The sequence below is a fragment of the Melanerpes formicivorus genome, unplaced genomic scaffold, assembly GCF_026170545.1.
Source record: "Melanerpes formicivorus ecotype bairdi unplaced genomic scaffold, bMelFor1.0.p_v2 SCAF_2332, whole genome shotgun sequence".
NCBI lineage: Eukaryota > Metazoa > Chordata > Aves > Piciformes > Picidae > Melanerpes > Melanerpes formicivorus.
Window position 1 is genome coordinate 14,359 of NW_027144683.1, and position 19,576 is coordinate 33,934.

The following is a 19,576-nucleotide window of genomic DNA, read 5'->3' on the forward strand; positions in this document are numbered from 1 at the left end:
GGTTTTGGTTTTGCCTGGGGGGGGTTGGTTATTTATTAATGTATTTAGCTTTTGGGGGTGGGTTTGGGTTTTTTTTTGGGGGGGGGAGGATTTTTTGTCTGCTTTCTTATTGCCTTTTGGTTTGGTTTGGATTTTTGTTCCATTTTTGGTTGGTTTTAATTGGGAGGGGTGGTTGCTGTTGTTGTTGCTCTTATTTTGGGTGCATTTAGTCCTTCATTTGGGTTTAATTTGCTTTTATTTTGCTTTGTTTCATTATTATTATCCATTATTTTTTTTTCTTCCCTGAGGAGAGCCTCAATTACTATTTATTATTATTATTAATAATAATAATTAATTTTTTCCCTCTTTTTACCCACTCCTAGTGGTGACCACACACAAAAAAGAGCCAAAACCCTGATCTGTCTCAATTATTAATATTAATTGATTATTTTCCCCTCTTTTCCCCACTCCTAATGGCCACACACACAAAAAAAAGAGAACCAAAACCCTGATCTGTCTCAATTATTATTATTAATTGATTCTTTTCCCTTCTTTTTACCCACTCTTAGTGGCAACACACACACAAAAAAAGAGCCCAAACCCTGATCAGTCTCAATTATTATTATTAATTGATTCTTTTCCCCTCTTTTCCCCACTCCTAGTGGCCACACACACACACAAAAAGAACCAAAACCCTGATCTGTCTCTATTATTATTATTGATTGATTATTTTCCTCCTCTTTTTACCCACTCCTAATGGCCACACACCCACAAAAAAAAGAGAACCAAAACCCTGATCTGTCTCAATTATTATTATTAATTGATTATTTTCCCTTTTCCCCACTCCTAATGACCACACACACAAAAAAAAAGAGAACCAAAACCCTGATCTGTCTCAATTATTATTATTGATTATTTTCCCTTTTCCCCACTCCTAATGGCCACACACACACACACACACAAAGAACCAAAACCCTGATCTGTCTCAATTATTATTATTGATTGATTATTTTCCTCTCTTTTTACCCACTCTTAGTGGTGCCCACACACAAAAAAAGAACCCAAACCCTGATCTGTCTCAATTATTATTATTAATTGATTATTTTCCCCTCTTTTTCCCCACTCCTAATGACCACACACACAAAAAAAAGAGAACCAAAATCCTGATCTGTCTCAATTATTATTATTAATTGATTATTTTCCCTTCTTTTTACCCACTCTTAGTGGCAACACACACACAAAAAAAGAGCCCAAACCCTGATCTGTCTCAATTATTATTATTGATTGATCATTTTCCCCTCTTTTTACCCACTCCTAATGGCCACACACCCACAAAAAAAAGAGAACCAAACCCCTGATCTGTCTCAATTATTGTTATTATTATTATTAATTGATTATTTTCCCCTCTTTTTCCCCATTCCTAATGACCACACACCCACAAAAAAGAGCCAAAACCCCTGATCTGTCTCAATTATTATTATTAATTGATTCTTTTCCCTTCTTTTTACCCACTCTTAGTGGCAACACACACACACACACAAAAAAGAACCAAAACCCTGTCTCAATTATTGGTCATTATTGGTTTATTATTGGGTTATTATTATTGGGTTATTATTATTACTATTATTATTAATATTATTACTATTAATATTATTAATAATATTATTATTGCTATTATTATTATTATTATTGGGTTTTTCCCCTCTTTTTACCCACTCCTACTGGTGGCAACACACACACACACAAAGAAGCCCCAACACCAAACCCGCCTCTGACCTTGCTCTGGGTGTTGCTGTGGTGACCATCGCCCTGCTCGAGCCAGGCCCTTTCTTTCCTAGGGTTGGTTTCTCGTCTTAATTTCCCTCCTGAGGCGAGAAGAAAACGCAACCCACACAATAAGAGAACCACTTGAACGAAATCGCGGTGAAAAAAACCGGGGAGAACTCATTGTAAAGGGGAGAAGAAAAAAAAAGAGGCAAAAAACCTCGCGGCGACAAAGCGAACACCAGCGGTCGCTTAACCTTAGTGTCTGGTGTGCGTCACGGTGAACTTATTGCAGTGTAGGAGAACAATCGACTGTGTTCTTTGGGTGAGCCTTTGTTTGTGCTTCTTGTCATGTTCTGCAGTGGAAAAAAAACACCTCTTTTTCAGGTCCTCCTTTTGCTTTTCCAGCCCTTTTTTTGGGGGGGTGATCGGAAGGGGGGGGTTGGGTTTTCTTCTCTCCCCCTCTCTCCCTCCCCCTTCCTCCCTCCGGCTCGGTGTGTCTGTAAGGGATTCTTTCTCTCTCTCTCCCCCTCTCTCTCTCTCACACAAACACGGACACAGACCATCCTCGGCAGTTTTTGGGGTTGTTTTCTCTCCTCTTTTCCTCAGTGCTGGAGTTCTCATGAGTGTGAGTCGTCCTGTAGCCGTCGTACATTGAGCAAAATAAAACTGACCAGATCTGAAGGCGGAGCTGCTGCGGCCCCCGGGGGAAGGGATCGGGGGCTGGGGGGGGCTTGGTCTGGGCTTGGAGCCCTCCTCTCTGGGTTTGGATCTCACTCCTGGGCTTGGAGCCCTCCTCTCTGGGTTTGGATCTCACTCCTGGGCTTGGAGCCCTCCTCTCTGGGTTTGGAGCCCTCACTGCTGGGTTTGGAGCCCTCCTCTCTGGGTTTGGATCTCACTCCTGGGTTTGAAGCCCTCCTCTCTGGGTTTGGATCTCACTCCTGGGTTTGGATCTCACTCCTGGGTTTGGAGCCCTCCTCTCTGGGTTTGGATCTCACTCCTGGGTTTGGAGCCCTCCTCTTTGGGTGTGGATCCCTCACTGCTGGGTTTGGAGCCTTCCTCTCTGGGTTAGGATCTCACTCCTGGGTTTGGAGCCTTCCTCTCTGGGTTAGGATCCTTCACTGCTGGGCTTGGAGCCCTCCTCTCTGGGTTAGGATCTCACTCCTGGGTTTGGAGCCCTCACTCCTGGGTTTGGAGCCCTCCTCCCTGGGTTTGGAGCCCTCACTGCTGGGTTTGGAGCCCTCTTCTCTGGGTGTGGAGTCCTCCTCCCTGGGTGTGGAGCCCTCACTGCTGGGTTTGAAGCCCTCCTCTCTGGGTTTGGATCCCTCATTCATGAGCTCACTCCTTCCTCACTCCTTAGCTTGGTCCTCACTCCTGGGTTTGGATCCCTTACTCCTGGATTTGGAGCCCTCATTCATGAGCTCCAGGGTCTCTCATTCCTAAGCTTGGAGCCCTCCTCTCTGGGTTTGGATCCCTCACTGCTGGGTTTGGATCCCTCATTCATGAGCTCACCTTCCTCACTCCTAAGCTTGGGTCCTCATTCCTGGGTTTAGATCCCTCCTCTCTGGGTTTGGATCCCTCATTCCTGGGCTTGGAGCCCTCACTGCTGGGTTTGGAGCCCTCATTCCTGGGCTTGGAGCTCTCACTACTGGGTTTGGAGCTCTCACTGCTGGGTTTGGAGCCCTCCTCTCGGGGTATGGATCCCTCATTCATGAAGGTTCCCCAGGGCTTGATGATGATTCCCCAGGGCTTGATGATGATTCCCCAGGGCTTGATGAAGGTTCCCCAGGGCTTGATGAAGGTTCCCCAGGGGCTGATGAAGGTTCCCCAGGGGCTGATGAAGGTTCCCCAGGGCTTGATGAAGGTTCCCCAGGGCTTGATGAAGGTTCCCCAGGTTCCCAGGGGTGGGCTGGGCAGCGCTGCAGGGCTGGGCAGGGGGTGTGGGGGGGCTGTTGGTGCCTCCTGCCCTCCCTCCCAGCCCTCCTGGCCCTGCTCCCCGCAGGGAGCTGCAGTGACTCAGGCTGGGAAAATGTTTCCCCTGCCTTGGGAAGCAGGAACCGAAACTGGGCCCTGAGTCATGCTGCTGGGAGCCGCCCGCGGGGGAGGGGCAGGGCACGGACAGCCCTGCCGGCCGCTGGCACTGCCCCCTGCCTCTGCCCCCTGCCTCTGCCCCCTGCCTCACGCCACGGAGGGGCTGGGGGCTGCCCCGGCAACCCCTCCAAGCAGGGAGGGATACCCCCAGCCCTGCCCAGCACCCACTTGTGCTGCCAGTGCCCTAGCCCCGCTGGGAGTTGTCCCTGGGGGGGGGTAATGAGCCCCCACGGACTGTGCCCCACAGGGCAGCCAGGGTGCCCCAGCAGCAGGGGCACGGCAGGGGGCATGGGGGGGAGCCCCACAGGGCAGCCAGGGTGCCCCAGCAGCAGGGGCACGGCAGGGGGCATGGGGGGAGCCCCACAGGGCAGCCAGGGTGCCCCAGCAGCAGGGGCACGGCAGGGGGCATGGGGGGGAGCCCCACAGGGCAGCCAGGGTGCCCCAGCAGCAGGGGCACGGCAGGGGGCATGGGGGGGAGCCCTGGGGAGCTCCTCCTGGGGACACAAAGGTAGCTGAGGGGCCCTGGGCTCCCCAGGGCTGGCATGGCACAGGGCACCCCCACACTGAGCCCGCCCCCCACATTGACCTCCCCCTCCCCACACTGAGCCCCCCCACTCCCCACACTGACCTCCCCCTCCCCACACTGAGCTCCCCCTCCCCACACTGACCTCCCCACATTGACCTCCCCCCTCCCCACACTGAGCTCCCCCACTGCCTGCACTGATCTCCCCCTCCCCACATTGACTTCCCCCTCCCCACACTGAGCTCCCCACCCCCACCTCAGTGTCCCCATCTGGAGAGGGACAAGGACACCCCAGGTGCCCTGGGCACAGGCAGTGCCCGTCTGGAAGGGGAGGGGGGTGTAGATCGGAAGGGGGGGGTGGCAGTGTTCCCCCCGAGATGCCCCCAAAGGGGGTTGAGCCAGCGGGCACGAGTGTGGGCACCGCTCCCCGGGCAGGGTTTAGCCCCCACTTGGGGTGTTCCATGTGCCCGGGGCTGGCAGGGGGGCTGGGGAAGGGGCACGGCCCCTGCCTGGCACCCCCCAGGACTGCCAAGCCGATGGCACCGACCCCAGCCAAGGGCTGCAGGGCTGGGCAGCGCGGGGGTGGTGCTCAGCACCCTGCCAGGACCGCGCTGCCAGCAGCTGCTGCTTGCTATGGCAACCACCTGCACGGCTCCGGTTGCTGTGGGCACGCAGCCCCCACAGGGCACACGGGGGAGGGGGCACACGCACACGAGTGAGCCCCCCCCAAACAGGAGTGATCCCCTGAAAACAAGAGTGCCCCCCACGAGAACACGTGTGACCCCCAGAAAACACGAGTGCCCCCCCGAGAACACGTGTGACCCCCCACGAGAACACGTGTGACCCCCCACGAGAACACGAGTGACCCCCCCGAGCACACGAGTGACCCCCTGAAAACACGAGTGACCCCCTGAAAACACGAGTGCCCCCCGAGAACACGAGTGAACCCCCCGAGAACACGTGTGACCCCCCACGAGAACACGAGTGACCCCCCCCGAGCACAGGAGTGACCCCCTGAAAACACGAGTGCCCCCCGAGAGCACGTGTGACCCCCCACGAGAACATGTGTGGCCCACCCCAAGCACACGAGTGACCCCCCCCAAGCACTGGCGTGACCCCCAAGCAGCAGGAGCTGACCGCCAGCCGCACCCCGGGCACGGAGCCTGAGCCCTGCCAAACTCATCGCACCCAGCAGCGCTGAGGGCGAGGGGCCGGGGCGAGGGGAGCAGGGGGCTGGGGGGCACAGGCAGCCCCCCCCAGGCTCAGAGGGGGCCTCGCAGCTGCAGGATTCCTCCCGGGTCAGCACTGCCTGCAGCGTGACTCAGGAGGATTAGCAGCGGGAACCAGACGGCTGCCGGCCCGGCCGCGGCCATGTAGGGCTGGGCACCGGGGCACGGGGGGCACCGGGGGCACCGGGGCACGGGGGGCACGGCTCCGGCTGCGTCCTGGGCACAGCTCCTCCCCCCGCGAAGCCCCTGGGTGCTCTCAGACTCCTCTGTGACCCCGGAGGAGGGGGCAGGTTGTGTTTGTTGTGCAGGGACACAGAGACCCAGGCTGGTGACACCAGGGTGCTGAGACCCAAAGTGTTCAGGTCTGGGGTGCTGAACCCCAAAGTGTTCAGGTCTGGAGTGCTGAGCCCCAAAGTGTTCAGGTCTGGGGTGCTGAACCCCAAAGTGTTCAGGTCTGGAGTGCTGAGCCCCAAAGTGTTCAGGTCTGGGGTGCTGAGCCCCAAGGTGTTCAGGTCTTGGGTGCTGAGACTCAAAGTGTTCAGGTCTGGGGTGCTGAGCCCCAAAGTGTTCACATCTGGGGTGCTGAGCGCCAAGGTGTTCAGGTCTGGGGTGCTGAGCCCCAAATATGTTCAGGTCTGGGGTGCTGAGCCCCAAAGTGTTCAGCTCTGGGGTGCTGAGACTCAAAGTGTTCAGGTCTGGGGTGCTGAGCCCCAAGGTGTTCAGGTCTGGGGTGCTGAGCCCCAAGGTGTTCAGGTCTGGAGTGCTGACAGCCAGAATTTGGGAGGCTGGGGCTGGGGCCTGGGAGTGGCAGATGTGGGAGAGGCAGAATCCTGGGGCCCTGGGCAGGGTGTCAGGCACAGGCAGCCCGGGGGGGCGAGGCAGAGGGTGTGGGAGCCCTGGGATAATGAAAGGCTGTGGTGGAGACCTGGGACGTCAGGGGCTCAGGGTGTGGAAAGCTGAGCTCCGAGCCAGCAGTGATGGAGACCAACGTGTGGAGACCTGAGCCAGGGTGGAGGGACATGAGGTGCTGGAGCTGTGGAGAGCTGCATGTGGGACAGCCAGGAGAGGGAGGTTCAGGCTGGCAGAACCCAGGATGCCAAGCCCAGGATGCCAAGTCCCAAGCTGTGGAGCTCCCAAGCCCCAGGCTGTGGAGCCCCCAAGCCCCTGGGTGTGGAGCCCTCAAGCCCCAGGCTGTGGAGCCCCCAAGCCCCAGGCTGTGGAGCCCCCAAGCCCCTGTCTGTGGAGCCCTCAAGCCCCAAGCTGTGGAGCCCCCAAGCCCCAGGCTGTGGAACCCTCAAGTCCCAGGCTGTGGAGACCCCAATCCCGTGGCTGTGGAGCCCCCAAGCCCCAGGCTGTGGAGCCCCCAAACCCCTGGCTGTGGAGCCCCCAAACCCCAGGCTGTGGAGCCCCCAAGCCCCAGGCTGTGGAGCCCCCAAATCCCAGGCTGTAGAGCTCCCAAGCCCCAGGCTGTGGAGCCCTCAAGCCCCAGGCTGTGGAGCCCCCAAGCCCCAGGCTGTGGAGCTCCCAAGCCCCAAGCTGTGGAGCCCCCAAGCCCCAGGCTGTGGAGCCCCCAAACCCCAAGCTGTGGAGCCCTCAAGCCCCAAGCTGTGGAGCCCCCAAGCCCCAGGCTGTGGAGCCCCCAAACCCCAAGCTGTGGAGCCCCCAAACCCCAAGCTGTGGAGCCCTCAAGCCCCAAGCTGTGGAGCCCCCAAGCCCCAGGCTGTGGAGCCCCCAAACCCCAAGCTGTGGAGCCCTCAAGCCCCAAGCTGTGGAGCCCCCAAGCCCCAGGCTGTGGAGCCCCCAAACCCCAAGCTGTGGAGCCCCCAAACCCCAAGCTGTGGAGCCCTCAAGCCCCAAGCTGTGGAGCCCCCAAGCCCCAGGCTGTGGAGCCCTCAAGTCCCAGGCTGTGGAGACCCCAATCCCGTGGCTGTGGAGCCCCCAAGCCCCAGGCTGTGGAGCCCCCAAACCCCAGGCAGTGGAGCTCCCAGGCTTCAGGCTGTGGAGCCCCCAAACCCCTGGCTGTGGAGCCCCCAAGCCCTGGCACGCAGGGGCGAGGACGCTGAGCTCCACACCTATTCCCCTGGCCCCAGGCAGCCCCATCTCAGTGCCCTGGTCCTGCCCAGCTGCTGGCCACGGAGCGGTGCCAGCCAGCAGAGCGCTGCCCTGGTGTGCCGGCGCCGCTGGGGGCCCTGGGTCGGTGAGAGGGCACAGGGAGAAGTTTCTTTCAGCTCTTTTATTCCTGCCAGCTCTGGTTCCCTCCACATCGACTCGAGGCGCTGGGGGACAGGGCCGGTACAAAACAGGCGATAAAAAGGGGGCTGTGAGCTGGGGGTGGGGGTGAGGATGCCCTCATGCGGGGGGCAGCAGCTTCTCCTCCTCCTCACCACCGCCTACTTCTTGGCGGGATCCTTGGCTTGGCTCTCGACGGTGACCGGGATGGTGATCTCGGCGGACTGCAGGGCGGGCTTGGGCAGCGGCGCCTCCACCGTCAGCATCCCGTCGGGGGACAGCGACGACCGCACGGCCGTGGCCTCCACGCCTGGGGGCAGGCTGGTGGGGGCGGGGGGAGGAGGGGGTCAGGGCTGCAGCTATCACCAGCTCACAGCCACACCACCCACCCCCATCACCCACACCCCCATCATCTCACGCCCCCATCACCCCACACCTCCCACCGCCATCACCCCACACCCCCATCACCCCACACCCCCAACCCCACACCCCCATCACCCACACCCCCATCACCCACACCCCCTCCACCCACACCCCCAACACCTCACACCCCCATCACCCACACCTCCATCACCCCACACCCCCATCACCCCACACATCCACCACCCACACCCCCATCACCCCACACCCCCATCACCCCACACATCCACCACCCACACCCCCACCACCCACACCCCCAGCACCCCACACCCCCAGCACCCACACCCCCAGCACCTCACACCCATCACCCACACCCCCATCACCTCACACCCCCATCACCCACATCCCCACCACCCACACCCATCACCCCACACCCCCATCACCCACATCCCCACCACCCACACCCCCATCACCCACATCCCCATAACCCACACCCCCATCACCCCACACCCCCATCACCCCCACCCCCATCACCCACACTTCCACCACCCACACCCTCATAACCCACACCCCCATCACCTCACACCCCCCCCACCACCCACACATCCATCACCCCACACATCCACCACCCACACCCCCATCACCCACACATCCATCACCCCACACCCCCATCACCCACACCCTCATCACCCACACCCCCATCACCCACACCCTCATCACCCCACACCCCCATCACCCCACACCCCCATCACCCACACATCCATCACCCCACACCCCCATCACCCACACTCTCATCACCCACACCCCCATCACCCACACCCTCATCACCCACACCCCCATCACCCCACACCCCCATCACCCACACATCCATCACCCCACACCCCCATCACCCACACCCTCATCACCCACACCCCAATCACCCCACACTGTGAATACATCACCCCAAACACTTCCCACCCCAGGAATCCACCACCCCCACACCCTCACCACCCCACGAATCCACTACTCCCAAGCACACACACACCCCCATGCACACACACCCATGCACCCAGCCCCCCCATGGACCCAGCCCCCCCATGCACCCAGCCCCCCCATGCACCCAGCCCCCCATGAATCCACCACCCACACGACTCCCACACTATGAATCCACCCCCCCACATGCCCCCACCCCCCCATGCCTACCACCCACGCACATACCACCCCCCACGCACCCTCCCCCTATGCACCTACCCTTCCATGCACCCACCCCCCACGCACCCACCCCCCATGGACCCACCCCCCCCACTCCCCCACTTCCCTCAAACCCACGACCCACCCCCCCACCCTCCAGGCACCCAGCCCCAGCAGGTGCGGTGCTGTGGCCACAGCAGAGGCTCAGCCGCACACTGCGGCTCTGGGCTGTGCGGCCGGGGGTCCCGGAGGGGCTGGCCGGGCAGGGGGGCGGAGGTGCCCGGTGCCCGGTGGGTACTCACGTGTACTTGCGGGTGAAGCACCTGGAGATGAAGCCGTGCTCGTCCTGCTTCTCCTCGTGTTTGCCTGCAGGGAACGCAGCCCCCCGGAGGGGTTGGCAGGGTGGGCAGGGGGATGGGAAGGTCTCCGTGCCCAGAGCCCACCCTGCCACATCCTGGCATCGCATCCTGCCTGGCCTGGGCGTCTGTGCCTTAATGGCATCACGGAGCGGCTGGGGGGGACCGGGAGCAGCGGGGCCGCTCGGGGAGCATCGCCCCAGACTCCAGCGGAACAAAGCATGGTGCCAGGAGCCAGCCGCGGCCGAGGGCACCCAGCTGCTGCCCTCTCCTCCCTAGCTCGGTGGGGTTGAGCCTCGCCTGTCCCTGGGGCTGCTGGCCGGGGAGCTGCCCCTGCCCCACGCAGAGCCCCCTGGCTGGGCATGACTCATGCTGCTGGCCCTGGGCCACGGGGTCTGGGCTTTGTCACCACCACTGGGGCTGAGCTCCACAGGGAGCCGTGGGGGAGAACCAGGGGCGCTGCAGGGTTAGGGACACCCCACGGGCACACCCGGGGTCTTCTCTGGCTCACAGCTGGGGAGTCTCTCCCCATATCCTGACTGGGACAGCAGCAAGGGGTCAGTATGTGGGGCTGGGGGGGGGGGGGGGGGGGCGAGGGGTGCCTCTTCATCATATGCAGCATGAAGGTACCCCCAAGGCTGAGCTTGCAGAAGTGAGCCTTGCTCTTTGCCCCTTCTCTTTTCCCTCTTCCTGTCCCCTCCAGTTCCTCCTTTCTCCTCTCCTCTTGTCCCCTTCATCTCCTTTTCCCTCTCCTCTCCTCTCCTCTCCTCTCCTCTCCTCTCCTCTCCTCTCCTCTCCTCTCCTCTCCTCTCCTCTCCTCTCCTCTCCTCTCCTCTCCTCTCCTCTCCTCTCCTCTCCTCTCCTCTCCTCTCCTCTCCTCTCCTCTCCTCTCCTCTCCTCTCCTCTCCTCTCCTCTCCTCTCCTCTCCTCTCCTCTCCTCTCCCTCTCCCTCTCCCTCTCCCTCTCCCTCTCCCTCTCCCTCTCCCTCTCCCTCTCCCTCTCCCTCTCCCTCTCCCTCTCCCTCTCCCTCTCCCTCCATCCTCTCATCTCTTATCCCACCCTTTCCCCGGCAGCAAGCACTGGGGGCAGCTCCCTGACCCCCCTCCCCACCCAGCCCCCTGCCCCACCACCTTACCGGTGATCTCCACAATGTTATCCTTGGTCTTCACCACCAGCTCCTCGGGCGCGAAGTGGTTGACGTCCAAGGTGACCTTCCAGCTGTCGGCGGTCTGGCGGATCTCGGAGATGCCGCTGCTGAGCTGGCGGCTGAGCAGGGGGCCGTAGGGCGAGCCCGGGCTGGGCACCAGGGCACTTTCGCGGGGCAGCAGGCGGAAATAGCCAGGCCAGGCGCTGCCGCTCGGCCACTTGTACCAGTCCTCGGGGATGTGGGGCATGCCGAAGGACTGGTCGAAGAGGCGACTGCCATGGTACCAGTCGCGGAAGGGATCCCAGCTGGGGCTGCGCAGGAAGGTGAAGGGGATGCGGCGCTCGGCCATGGTGCGCGGGGCTGCCGGGGAGGGAGTCCGAGGGCCACTTATGAGGCAGCCGCGGGGCTATTTTTAGCGGAGTGCTCGGCTGCCTATTAATGGAAGTGGCGACAGGGCCCTGCCCAAGGCACCAGAAGCTTCCCCCGGCCGTGGGCCGGCCGCACGCAGCCGCGCTGGGATGGGGCTGGCCGGGGAGGTGACTGCCGCCCTGGAGCCGCGCCCGGCCTGCCCTGTTGGGAGTGATGGATATGCCCTGGAGCTGCTCCCGGTTCCACCCCCCCCATCCTCCCCCCCACCGCTTCCTCCCCCCGCTGCCATTTCTGGCCCACGCAACCTTCCCAGGCTGGGGCTGGGCCAGCACCTGGCTGGGGATGACTCAGTGCAGAGCTGTGCCCGGACCCGTGCCCAAGGCGTCACCCTCCTGCCAGAAGCTTCTGGGCACCCCCAGCCCCATGGCACCCTCCTGGCACCCACCCCTGCCCTGGTGCTGGGAACCCCCAGAAGCCAGCTGGGGTGAGCTACTCCAGCCCCCAAGGCTTGGGCAGGGGTCTCCGAGGCTTGCAGGGATGATGGGGACCGATGGGACAATAGGGCTTGATGGGGGCTGATGGGAGCCAGGGGGAGGGTCGATGTGGACCTGTAGGGGCTGATGAAGCTGATGGAGGCCAGTGGGCCAGCAGGGCTGGATGGGAGCTTAGAGGATGTGCCGGGGCCCCGTGGGATTAGTGGAGGCTGAGGGACCTCACAATAGAGCTGATGAGGCCAGGGGTGCTGGAGGGGGTTGGAGGTCTAGGGGGCTCTGGACGGAGCAGGACCCTCTCAGAAGGGCTTCCCAGCAACTCTGGCATCCCCTGGGACCAGTTTGGGGGAAGGAAGTTCCCCCTGGGCTGAGCTCTGGCTGTGCCCAGCCCCAGAAGCTGGGCAGTGTCTGAGAGCTGCTCAGCAATGTGTGCCCCTGGCAGCCCTCTGGTGGGGCACAGATGGGGACACACTATGGGGGGGCAGCATAGCAGGGGATTTGGGGGGTGTCCCCCAACCCGTGGCTGCAGTGGGTGCCAGCACCATGCCCGGGGCTGCATCCTGCAGGGCTGGCACAGGCCGGAGGAAGGTGGGGAGGGATGAGAAGCTGCTGCGGAGGTGAAGGGGTGAGGAGGGAGGAGGCAAAATGGGAAGGAGGGGAGGGATGAAGGGGTCAAGGGAGGGATGAAGGAATAAAGGGAGGGATGAAGGAATAAAGGGAGGGATGAAGGGAAAAGGGAGGGATGCATCCCTGAAGGGATGCAGCAAGGGATGGGAGGGATGCAAGGAGGGATGCAGAAGGGATAGGAGGGATGCAGAAGGGATGGGAGGGATGCAAGGAGGGATGCAGAAGGGATAGGAGGGATGAAGGCAGGAATGCAGGGGTGGGGTGGCAGGCATGAGGGAAGGGATGCAGGGAGGAGCTGGGGGGGGGGTGCTCAGAGGGATGGGAGGGAGTCAGGAAAGAGTGGGAGGGATGCAGGGTGGGACGGGAGAGACGCAGACAGGGATACAGGGAGGGATAGGAAGATGCAGGGACGAATGGGATAGGTGCAGGAGGGATGTATTGGATGCTGGGAGAGATGCTGGGAGGGATGGAGGAGAGAGAGGATGGGAGGGCTGCAGGCAAACGGGAAGGACACAAGAAAGGCTGCAGGGAGCCAGGAGAGCTGCAGTGGAACCTCCCCACCCCGTAGCAGGATGCTGGGGGGAAGAGTCAGACACAGAACCGATGCCCAGAGCCCAAATGGAGCCAGGGATGCACACCATAGGTCCAGAGCCCTACGGACAGGGGGGAGAGCAATCCAGAGGCGGAGGGAGGGCAGGATGGATCCGCAGGGAGCTGGCCAGGGCTGAGCCAGCCCCGAAGGAAGGTGCGGGCGGCCGCGGGGTCCTTTCCGATAGATACTGAGTGTTTTATTAGAGTCGAACCGGCTCACGGCATCTACAGCTGAAGTCACGACCCGCAGAGAGGAGAGAGCCACGCGCGAGAGGACAACACTGAAGAGTTCCTACAGAGGATTTGTTCCAGTTTGCTCCCTCCGCGGCAGGAGACAGAGGCTGTAAAAGAGGAAGACTGGAAATTTTCCCTGATGTGCTGGCTGGGCCCCGCCGGCGCCGCCTCGGCTCCTGGCGGGGGGGGGGGGTTGGTGCTGCAGGGCTGCGGCCGCTGGCGAAAGATCCTCTCGCCCCTGGCTTGGGGTCGGATGTCTGCAGGGCTCCCTCCCTCCCCTCTCTCAGCAGGGTTTCGGGGCTCCCTTGGCCAGTCTGAGCCTCCCCGTGGGGAGATGGAGAGGACAGAGGCGGGGCGGGGGGGGTCGGGATTGGGAGCGCACAGCTCAGGGGATGCTGGGGGAGAGGGGGATCGGTGCCCTTCATCTCCCCACGCCTGGGGGGAGCAGGACCCTTCACCTCCTTCTGCTTGCCAGGGTCACAACCGGACCCTTCACCTCCTCCTCCTTGCCAGGGTCACAACCAGAGCTGCCACCCTGCCTGGGGCTGGCCCATGGCGACAAGCTGGGTCACAGAGAGCCACCAGCATGTCCCCTCCTTACCTGCTCACCCCATTTCTAATGGGCACCACCGAGGGCAGGGGGTGGCTTTGCCAGCGGAGCAGGGGCTGGGTGGGATACCCAGGGGCTGGCAGCCAGCGTGGTTATCCCACCCAAAGGCTGGTGAACCCTCAGCCCACAGCTGAGCCTGGCCCCTCCGTGTGTTGGGTCTGGGAGACGACCCTGGAGCCCCTCTGTTCACATCTGTGCCCTCCCAGCACCTCTGGCTCACCGGGCTGTTGGCTAACGAGACCATCACGTTGCCAGCCAAGCTGGAGCTCAAAGGATGCCCTCCCCAGCCCCAGCCGGCTGGCAGGCAGTGCCGGGCAGGCCTGCCCAAGCCCAGCTGCTCAGGCGGGGGCCGCAGGGCGATCCGGCAGCTGCCCTCCCACCTAACCAGGCTCAGCCCCCTGCGCCCTGCTCCGGCCGCCTGGAAAACCTGGGGCCGAGGGGATGGAGCCCCCCGGGACTGCCCTTGGTGCCCCGGGGGGAACTTTCGTTATGGAGAATCAGCAGAGTCCTGCACGGGCCAGCCCCCCACCCCCCCCAGCCTCTGTTCTTCTGTAACCATCACCAAAGAGCTGCCGCCGGGCCCCCGGCAGGAGGCGGCTGGGGCTGCAGCCCGGGGTGGGAGATGCCGAAGCCGGAGGATGGTTGGATGTGGCCCCAGGGGTGGAAGAGTCACCACTGTACCACTCAGCTCAGCCCTCCCCCCACCTCTTGGGGGTGACAGCTTGGTCCCCACCAAAATGGGGTGGGGTGGGTGTGCGTGCCAGGGCTGGCTCCACAGCCAGGATGAGCAGCATCAAACCTGCCCAGGTGACCCCCACCCCGGGAAAAGACTGGGGGGGGGGGGGGGCTGCTTGCTTTTGTTCATCCGTGGCTCAGCGTCTGCTTGGGTCTGGGGGAGGCCCAAAAGGGTTGGTGGTGCCCTTTGGCCCCTGGGACAGCCTGGGGACACATCTGCAGGGGGGGAGCCGGGGCTGGCCTCACACACTCCAGCCAAGCCTGTGCTGGAGAAGCCCCTTCCTGCCTCCCCCCCACCCCCCCCCAACAACGCCCTCAAGGATACACTTGTGCTACAAAAGTGAAATCAACCCCCCAGAAAAGCACAGGGGGTCCCCAGCCACCTCTAATGAGAGGGTTCTTGGTTGGGGGGGGTCCCCAGTTACCCCCTCACCCCACCCCAAGGTCTCTGCTGAGCAGTTTGTTCCCTTGCTCTATGCTGGCCCACCCCATCCCACCCCCACCCCCCCAAAGAAGAAGAAATCTTGCCCTCCCCCATGCCCGCCCCCAAAAGACCCCTGGAAGGGGCGGGGAGGGGGGGGATAAGATGAGCCCCTCCCAGGCGATGCAAGGACTCGGTTGAGTTTTGGGTCCCCACTTTCCCCTGCTGCCGGCTCCACGCTCGGCAGCCCCCGGCTGGCTTCCCGCTCCCCAGCGGTCCCCATCCTTCCCGGGCGGGGGGGGCGCAGGTGGCGACTGGGGCGGGTGGGGGCGGGGGCGCCACAGTCCGGAGGGTGCCGGGGGGCTGGGGTGGGAGGGGCTCAGAAGCCGAGGCTCTCGGAGCTGCTGCGGCTGTTGTAGCTGGGGCTGCGGCTGGGGCTGCGGGAGCGGCTGGGGGGGCTGCGAGTCCGGCTGCGGCTGCGGCTGGAGCTGGAGCTGGCGTAGCTGCGGCTGCGGCTGCGGCTGTAGGAGCAGGAGCTCAGCGAGCTGGAGGACGAGGGGCTGGGCCGGTAGTAGGGGATGGGCCGCTTCCGAGCGCTGCGGAGGGAAAACAGGGAAACTGAGGCGGGGCCCCGGGGGCAGCCCAGGGGAGGGGGGAAGGGGTCTGGCGCCGGGTGCTCCCGGCACAGCCGAGCATCCCCCTGAGGCTGAGAGTGGCTGCGAGGTGTCAGGATGAGGCTACCCAGTGGAGAATCACTGAATGGGTTGGGTTGGAAGGGACCTGAAAGCTCAGCCGGTTCCAACCCCCTGCCACGGGCAGGGACACCTCCCACCAGCACAGGTTGCTCAAGGCCTCATCCAGCCTGGCCTTCAGCACCTCCAGGGAGGGGGCATCCACAGCCTTCCTAGGCAACCTGTGCCAGTGTCTGCCCACCCTCACTCTCCAGAATGTCTTTCTGCCATCCATCACCCCCTCTCCAACCCCTTCCTCCTCCCCAGCCCCCCCGGGGGTGTTAGTCCTGGATTAGGCAGCGGCGAGGGCAGAAAGTGAGCAGGTTAATGTGGCTTTTGTGTGCCCCAGACACCAGAGAGTGAAAGCTGCTGAAAAAGAGAGGTTGAGGATTAGTGGGAGGCGAGCTGAGGCCTGCTGGAGCCTGAGGATGAGGAGGGACGTGGAGAGCACGGGGCTGGGGGGGGCTCGGCGGGCAGCGGCGCAGGAGCCAGCCCCTTGCTCCCTTGTCCCATCCCGGTGTTAGTGAGGCTGAGGAGAGACACAGGCCCGGCCCAGAGGTGCTCGGGTGCTGAGGGCACCTAAGGGGGTGAGGAGACACAGAGAGGTCCAGGAGGAAGAGGAGGAGGAGGAGGAGGAAGGGGAGAGGTTACCCTGGGAGCCAGGCTGGCGGCGATGCTCTCCGAGAGGGACCTTGGGATGAAATGGAAAAGGAGAAGTTGGCATCACTGAGGCAGGACCATGTGGTGATGGACCCAGGGTGGCAGGGGGTGACAGGGGCTGGGGACAGGGCAGGAGGCTGAGGGAAAGCCCTGGGGCTTCTGGCTGGGCTGCAGGGCAGGAGAAGGGGGGGAAGGGGGCTGGGGGTGTTCCCGTGGCTGCCCCTTCACTGCAGCCTCCTCCAAGCCTGGCAGAAGTGGCTCTGCTCCTCCTGAGCCCCAGGCAGAGCTTGGTCTGCTGTCCACACCCCTTCCAGGGATGGATGAGAGGGATGGGGGCCCTGCCCTGCAGCTCAGTCCTGCCACCTTCCTGAGGACATCCCAGCAAAACCCAGCCCTGGCCTGGAGCAGGAGGATGCACAACCAGCTGGTGGTACCTGGCTGGGAGCAGCTTTCCCAGCCTATGCTCCTGATGCCAGGGAGACCTTCAGGAAGCTCTGACCAGAGCAGCCTGAGCAGTAATTTCTCTTGTCCTCCCTCCTGGATGTCTTCAGCCCAGCTCAGGCAAAACCAGCCCCCTGCCACAGGGGTGCCAGAGCTGATTCCTGCACCCCCAGCCCCTCCAGCCCACAGCTTGATCTCCCACTTGATAGCAGGAGAGACAAATAGGTCAGGAAGGAGCAATCTCAGCTGGCTGCCAGCTGCATGCTAAGGAGCTGCTAGATATGCAGGGGCTGTTCCCTCTGGCAGGAAACACTGCCCAGAGCCTGAGACAACAGCAGCTTGAGGAGGAGAAACCAGCTTTGGGAGGGCAGGGCAGGGCCAGGCTGGCAGCCTTTGTCTTGCTGGGATGTGCACAGGCCTGCTCGAGGGGATTCTTGAGTGTGTGCCTCACAGTGGGAAGAGAGCCAAAGGTTGTAAGGTTGGTGGCAGCCTGGTTACCCAGCTGACTGAGCCAGCTGATTGGCACAGCTGGCAGCCTCAGGCCTAGCTGGCAGGCCACAGGGCTCCTCATCTCTTTGTCTGGCCTTTCACCTCTCTCTCCATCCATCTATCTGTATATTTGTCCAGCCATCCACCCATCCACCCATCCATCCATTCACCCATCCATACATCCTCCATCCCTCCTTTCTCCCCTCTATCCATCCCTCCATCCTTCCATCCATCCTTCCCTCCATCCCTGCCTCCCTCCCTCATTTCATCCCTCTATCCATCCCTCCTTCCCTCTCTCCATCCATCCATCCCTCCCTCCATCCATCATTCCATCCATCCCTCCATCCATTCTCCCTCCCTCCATCCTTCTCTCCCTCCATCCTTCTATCCATCCATCTTTCCATCCTTCCATCTTTCCCTCCCTCCATCCATCCCTCCTTCCCTCTATCCATCAATCCATCCATCCATCCATCCATCCATCCATCCATCCATCCATCCATCCATCCATCCCTCCCTCCATCCTTCTATCCATCCTTCCCTCCATCCATCCCTCCTTCCCTCCATCCATCCATCCATCCATCCATCCATCCATCCATCCATCCCTCCATCCTTCCCTCCATCCATCCTTCCATCCATCCCTCCCTCCATCCTTCCCTCCATCCATCCCTCCTTCCCTCCATCCATCCATCCATCCATCCATCCATCCATCCATCCATCCATCCCTCCCTCCCTCCCTCCCTCCCTCCCTCCATCTATCCACCATCCATCAGGGCTGGCTGGAGGCAGAGCTCGGTCCCTGTCCGTGCCAGTGGCCATCCCAGAGGCCTCCCTGCCGCTGCGGACGCACCTGGTGATCCTCCTGGGCTCCATGAAGCTGGGGGAGTCTCTCCTCCTCTTCCTGATGGGGGAGTAGCTGCGGGAGCGGCGCCGGGCGCGGGCGGGGTCAGGCTCGCCGTGGCGTGTTCGGGGCTCGTTGTCCTTCTCCCTGCACCACGAGGAGCAGGAAAAGCACCGGGGGAGTGGGTCGGGGGTCCCGGGGGGCTGCGGGGACAGCCCGTGCACCCGGTGGCATATCTCCACCCAGGGCCGGGGCCGCCGGGGCCAGCAGTCACCTGTAAGCCCCTCCCCAACCCCCCGGGGAAGCCAGGACCACCCTGAGCCGCGGGCGCCCTCTGCGCCCATCGCCGGTGCCCCCCGCCCCGCCGTGCCCCCCGGGGCTGACCTGCTGGCAGGTTTTTTGGGCGAGGGCGAGCGGGAGCGGCTGCGTCCTGCCCGCTTCTCCCGGGAGCGGGAGCGGGACTTGGAGAGGGAGCCGCTGGAGCTCCAGGAGCTGCTGCGGGGGCCCGGGCTGGGCGAGGGACTCTTCCTGCGCTCCGAGGCGTGCCGAGAGTGCTTGGCTGACGACTCCGAGCTGCTGTTGGGCCGGCCCCGCTGGTGCCTCTCCTTCACCCTGCCGAGGCAGAGCGCAGCACCTCCTCTCACCTCGCCCCCCGCGGCTGGCGGGGTGTCCCCGCGGCAGCCCTGCACCCAGGCTCCCCTGAGGGGGCAGCAGGCACTCCTGCGTGGCCCCAGGGTTTGGCTGGGCTGCACCCCCCGGTGGTAAAGCATGGGACACTCATCCCTCGGGATCTGGCACCCCGTGGGGTGCCGCGGTGGCATGCAGCCGGCAGGCACTGCCCTTCATGCCAGCACAGTGCCCTGTAGGGACCCTTCCCCACAGTGCCCTGGCACTGACCCACGGCAGTTCTTCCTTATTCCCATCTCCATCCCTGTCCCCAACCCCATCCCTACCCACAACCCCATGGCCATTCTCTACTCCCAGCCTATTTCTGTCCCCTGTTCCCATTCCCATGCCCATCTTCATTCCCCTCCCCACCCCATTCCTGTCCTCATTCCCAGCCCCATTCCTATCCCCATCTCCATCTGCATCTCTATCCTCACCCTCAGCACTCAAGCATCCCTGTCCCCATTCCCATCCACACTGCCTGTCCCCAACTCTAACTACCTGTCCCCATCTCTATCTCCACTGCCTATCTTCAGCCCCATTCTTGTCCCCATCCCCTATCCCTATACCAATCCCTATTCTCATTCCTATCCCCATCCCTGTCCCTATCCCAGTCCCAATCCCCATCTCTGTTCCTATCCCAATCCCCATCTCCATCCCTGTTCTCATTCCTGTCCCCATCCCTATCCCTATCCCCATCCCTGTCCCTATCCCAATCCCCATCACTGTTCTCATTCCTGTCCCCATCCCTATCCCTATCCCCATCCCCATCCCTGTCCCTATCCCAATCCTCATCCCTGTTCTCATTCCTGTCCCCATCTGCTT

The 19,576-nt window shown here is 62.1% G+C and overlaps 2 protein-coding genes across 2 annotated transcripts; both read right to left on the reverse strand.

Moving 5' to 3' along the window:
• Window positions 1–7,804: 7,804 nt before the first annotated feature.
• Window positions 7,805–11,360, reverse strand: LOC137461479 (heat shock protein beta-1). The gene is made up of 3 exons (XM_068171198.1): window positions 10,837–11,360; window positions 9,648–9,711; window positions 7,805–8,136 (listed from the first exon to the last, which is right to left on the reverse strand). Exons 1-3 carry the CDS (start codon window positions 11,195–11,197, stop codon window positions 7,977–7,979), a joined length of 585 nt encoding a protein of 194 aa, XP_068027299.1. The 5' UTR covers window positions 11,198–11,360; the 3' UTR covers window positions 7,805–7,976.
• A 3,869-nt stretch (window positions 11,361–15,229) lies between these two features.
• LOC137461481 (serine/arginine repetitive matrix protein 3-like) lies at window positions 15,230–18,906 on the reverse strand. Its single transcript, XM_068171200.1, has 3 exons — window positions 18,470–18,906; window positions 18,095–18,232; window positions 15,230–15,522 (listed from the first exon to the last, which is right to left on the reverse strand). Exons 1-3 carry the CDS (start codon window positions 18,904–18,906, stop codon window positions 15,306–15,308), a joined length of 792 nt encoding a protein of 263 aa, XP_068027301.1. The 3' UTR covers window positions 15,230–15,305.
• Between the last annotated feature and the right edge of the window lie 670 nt (window positions 18,907–19,576).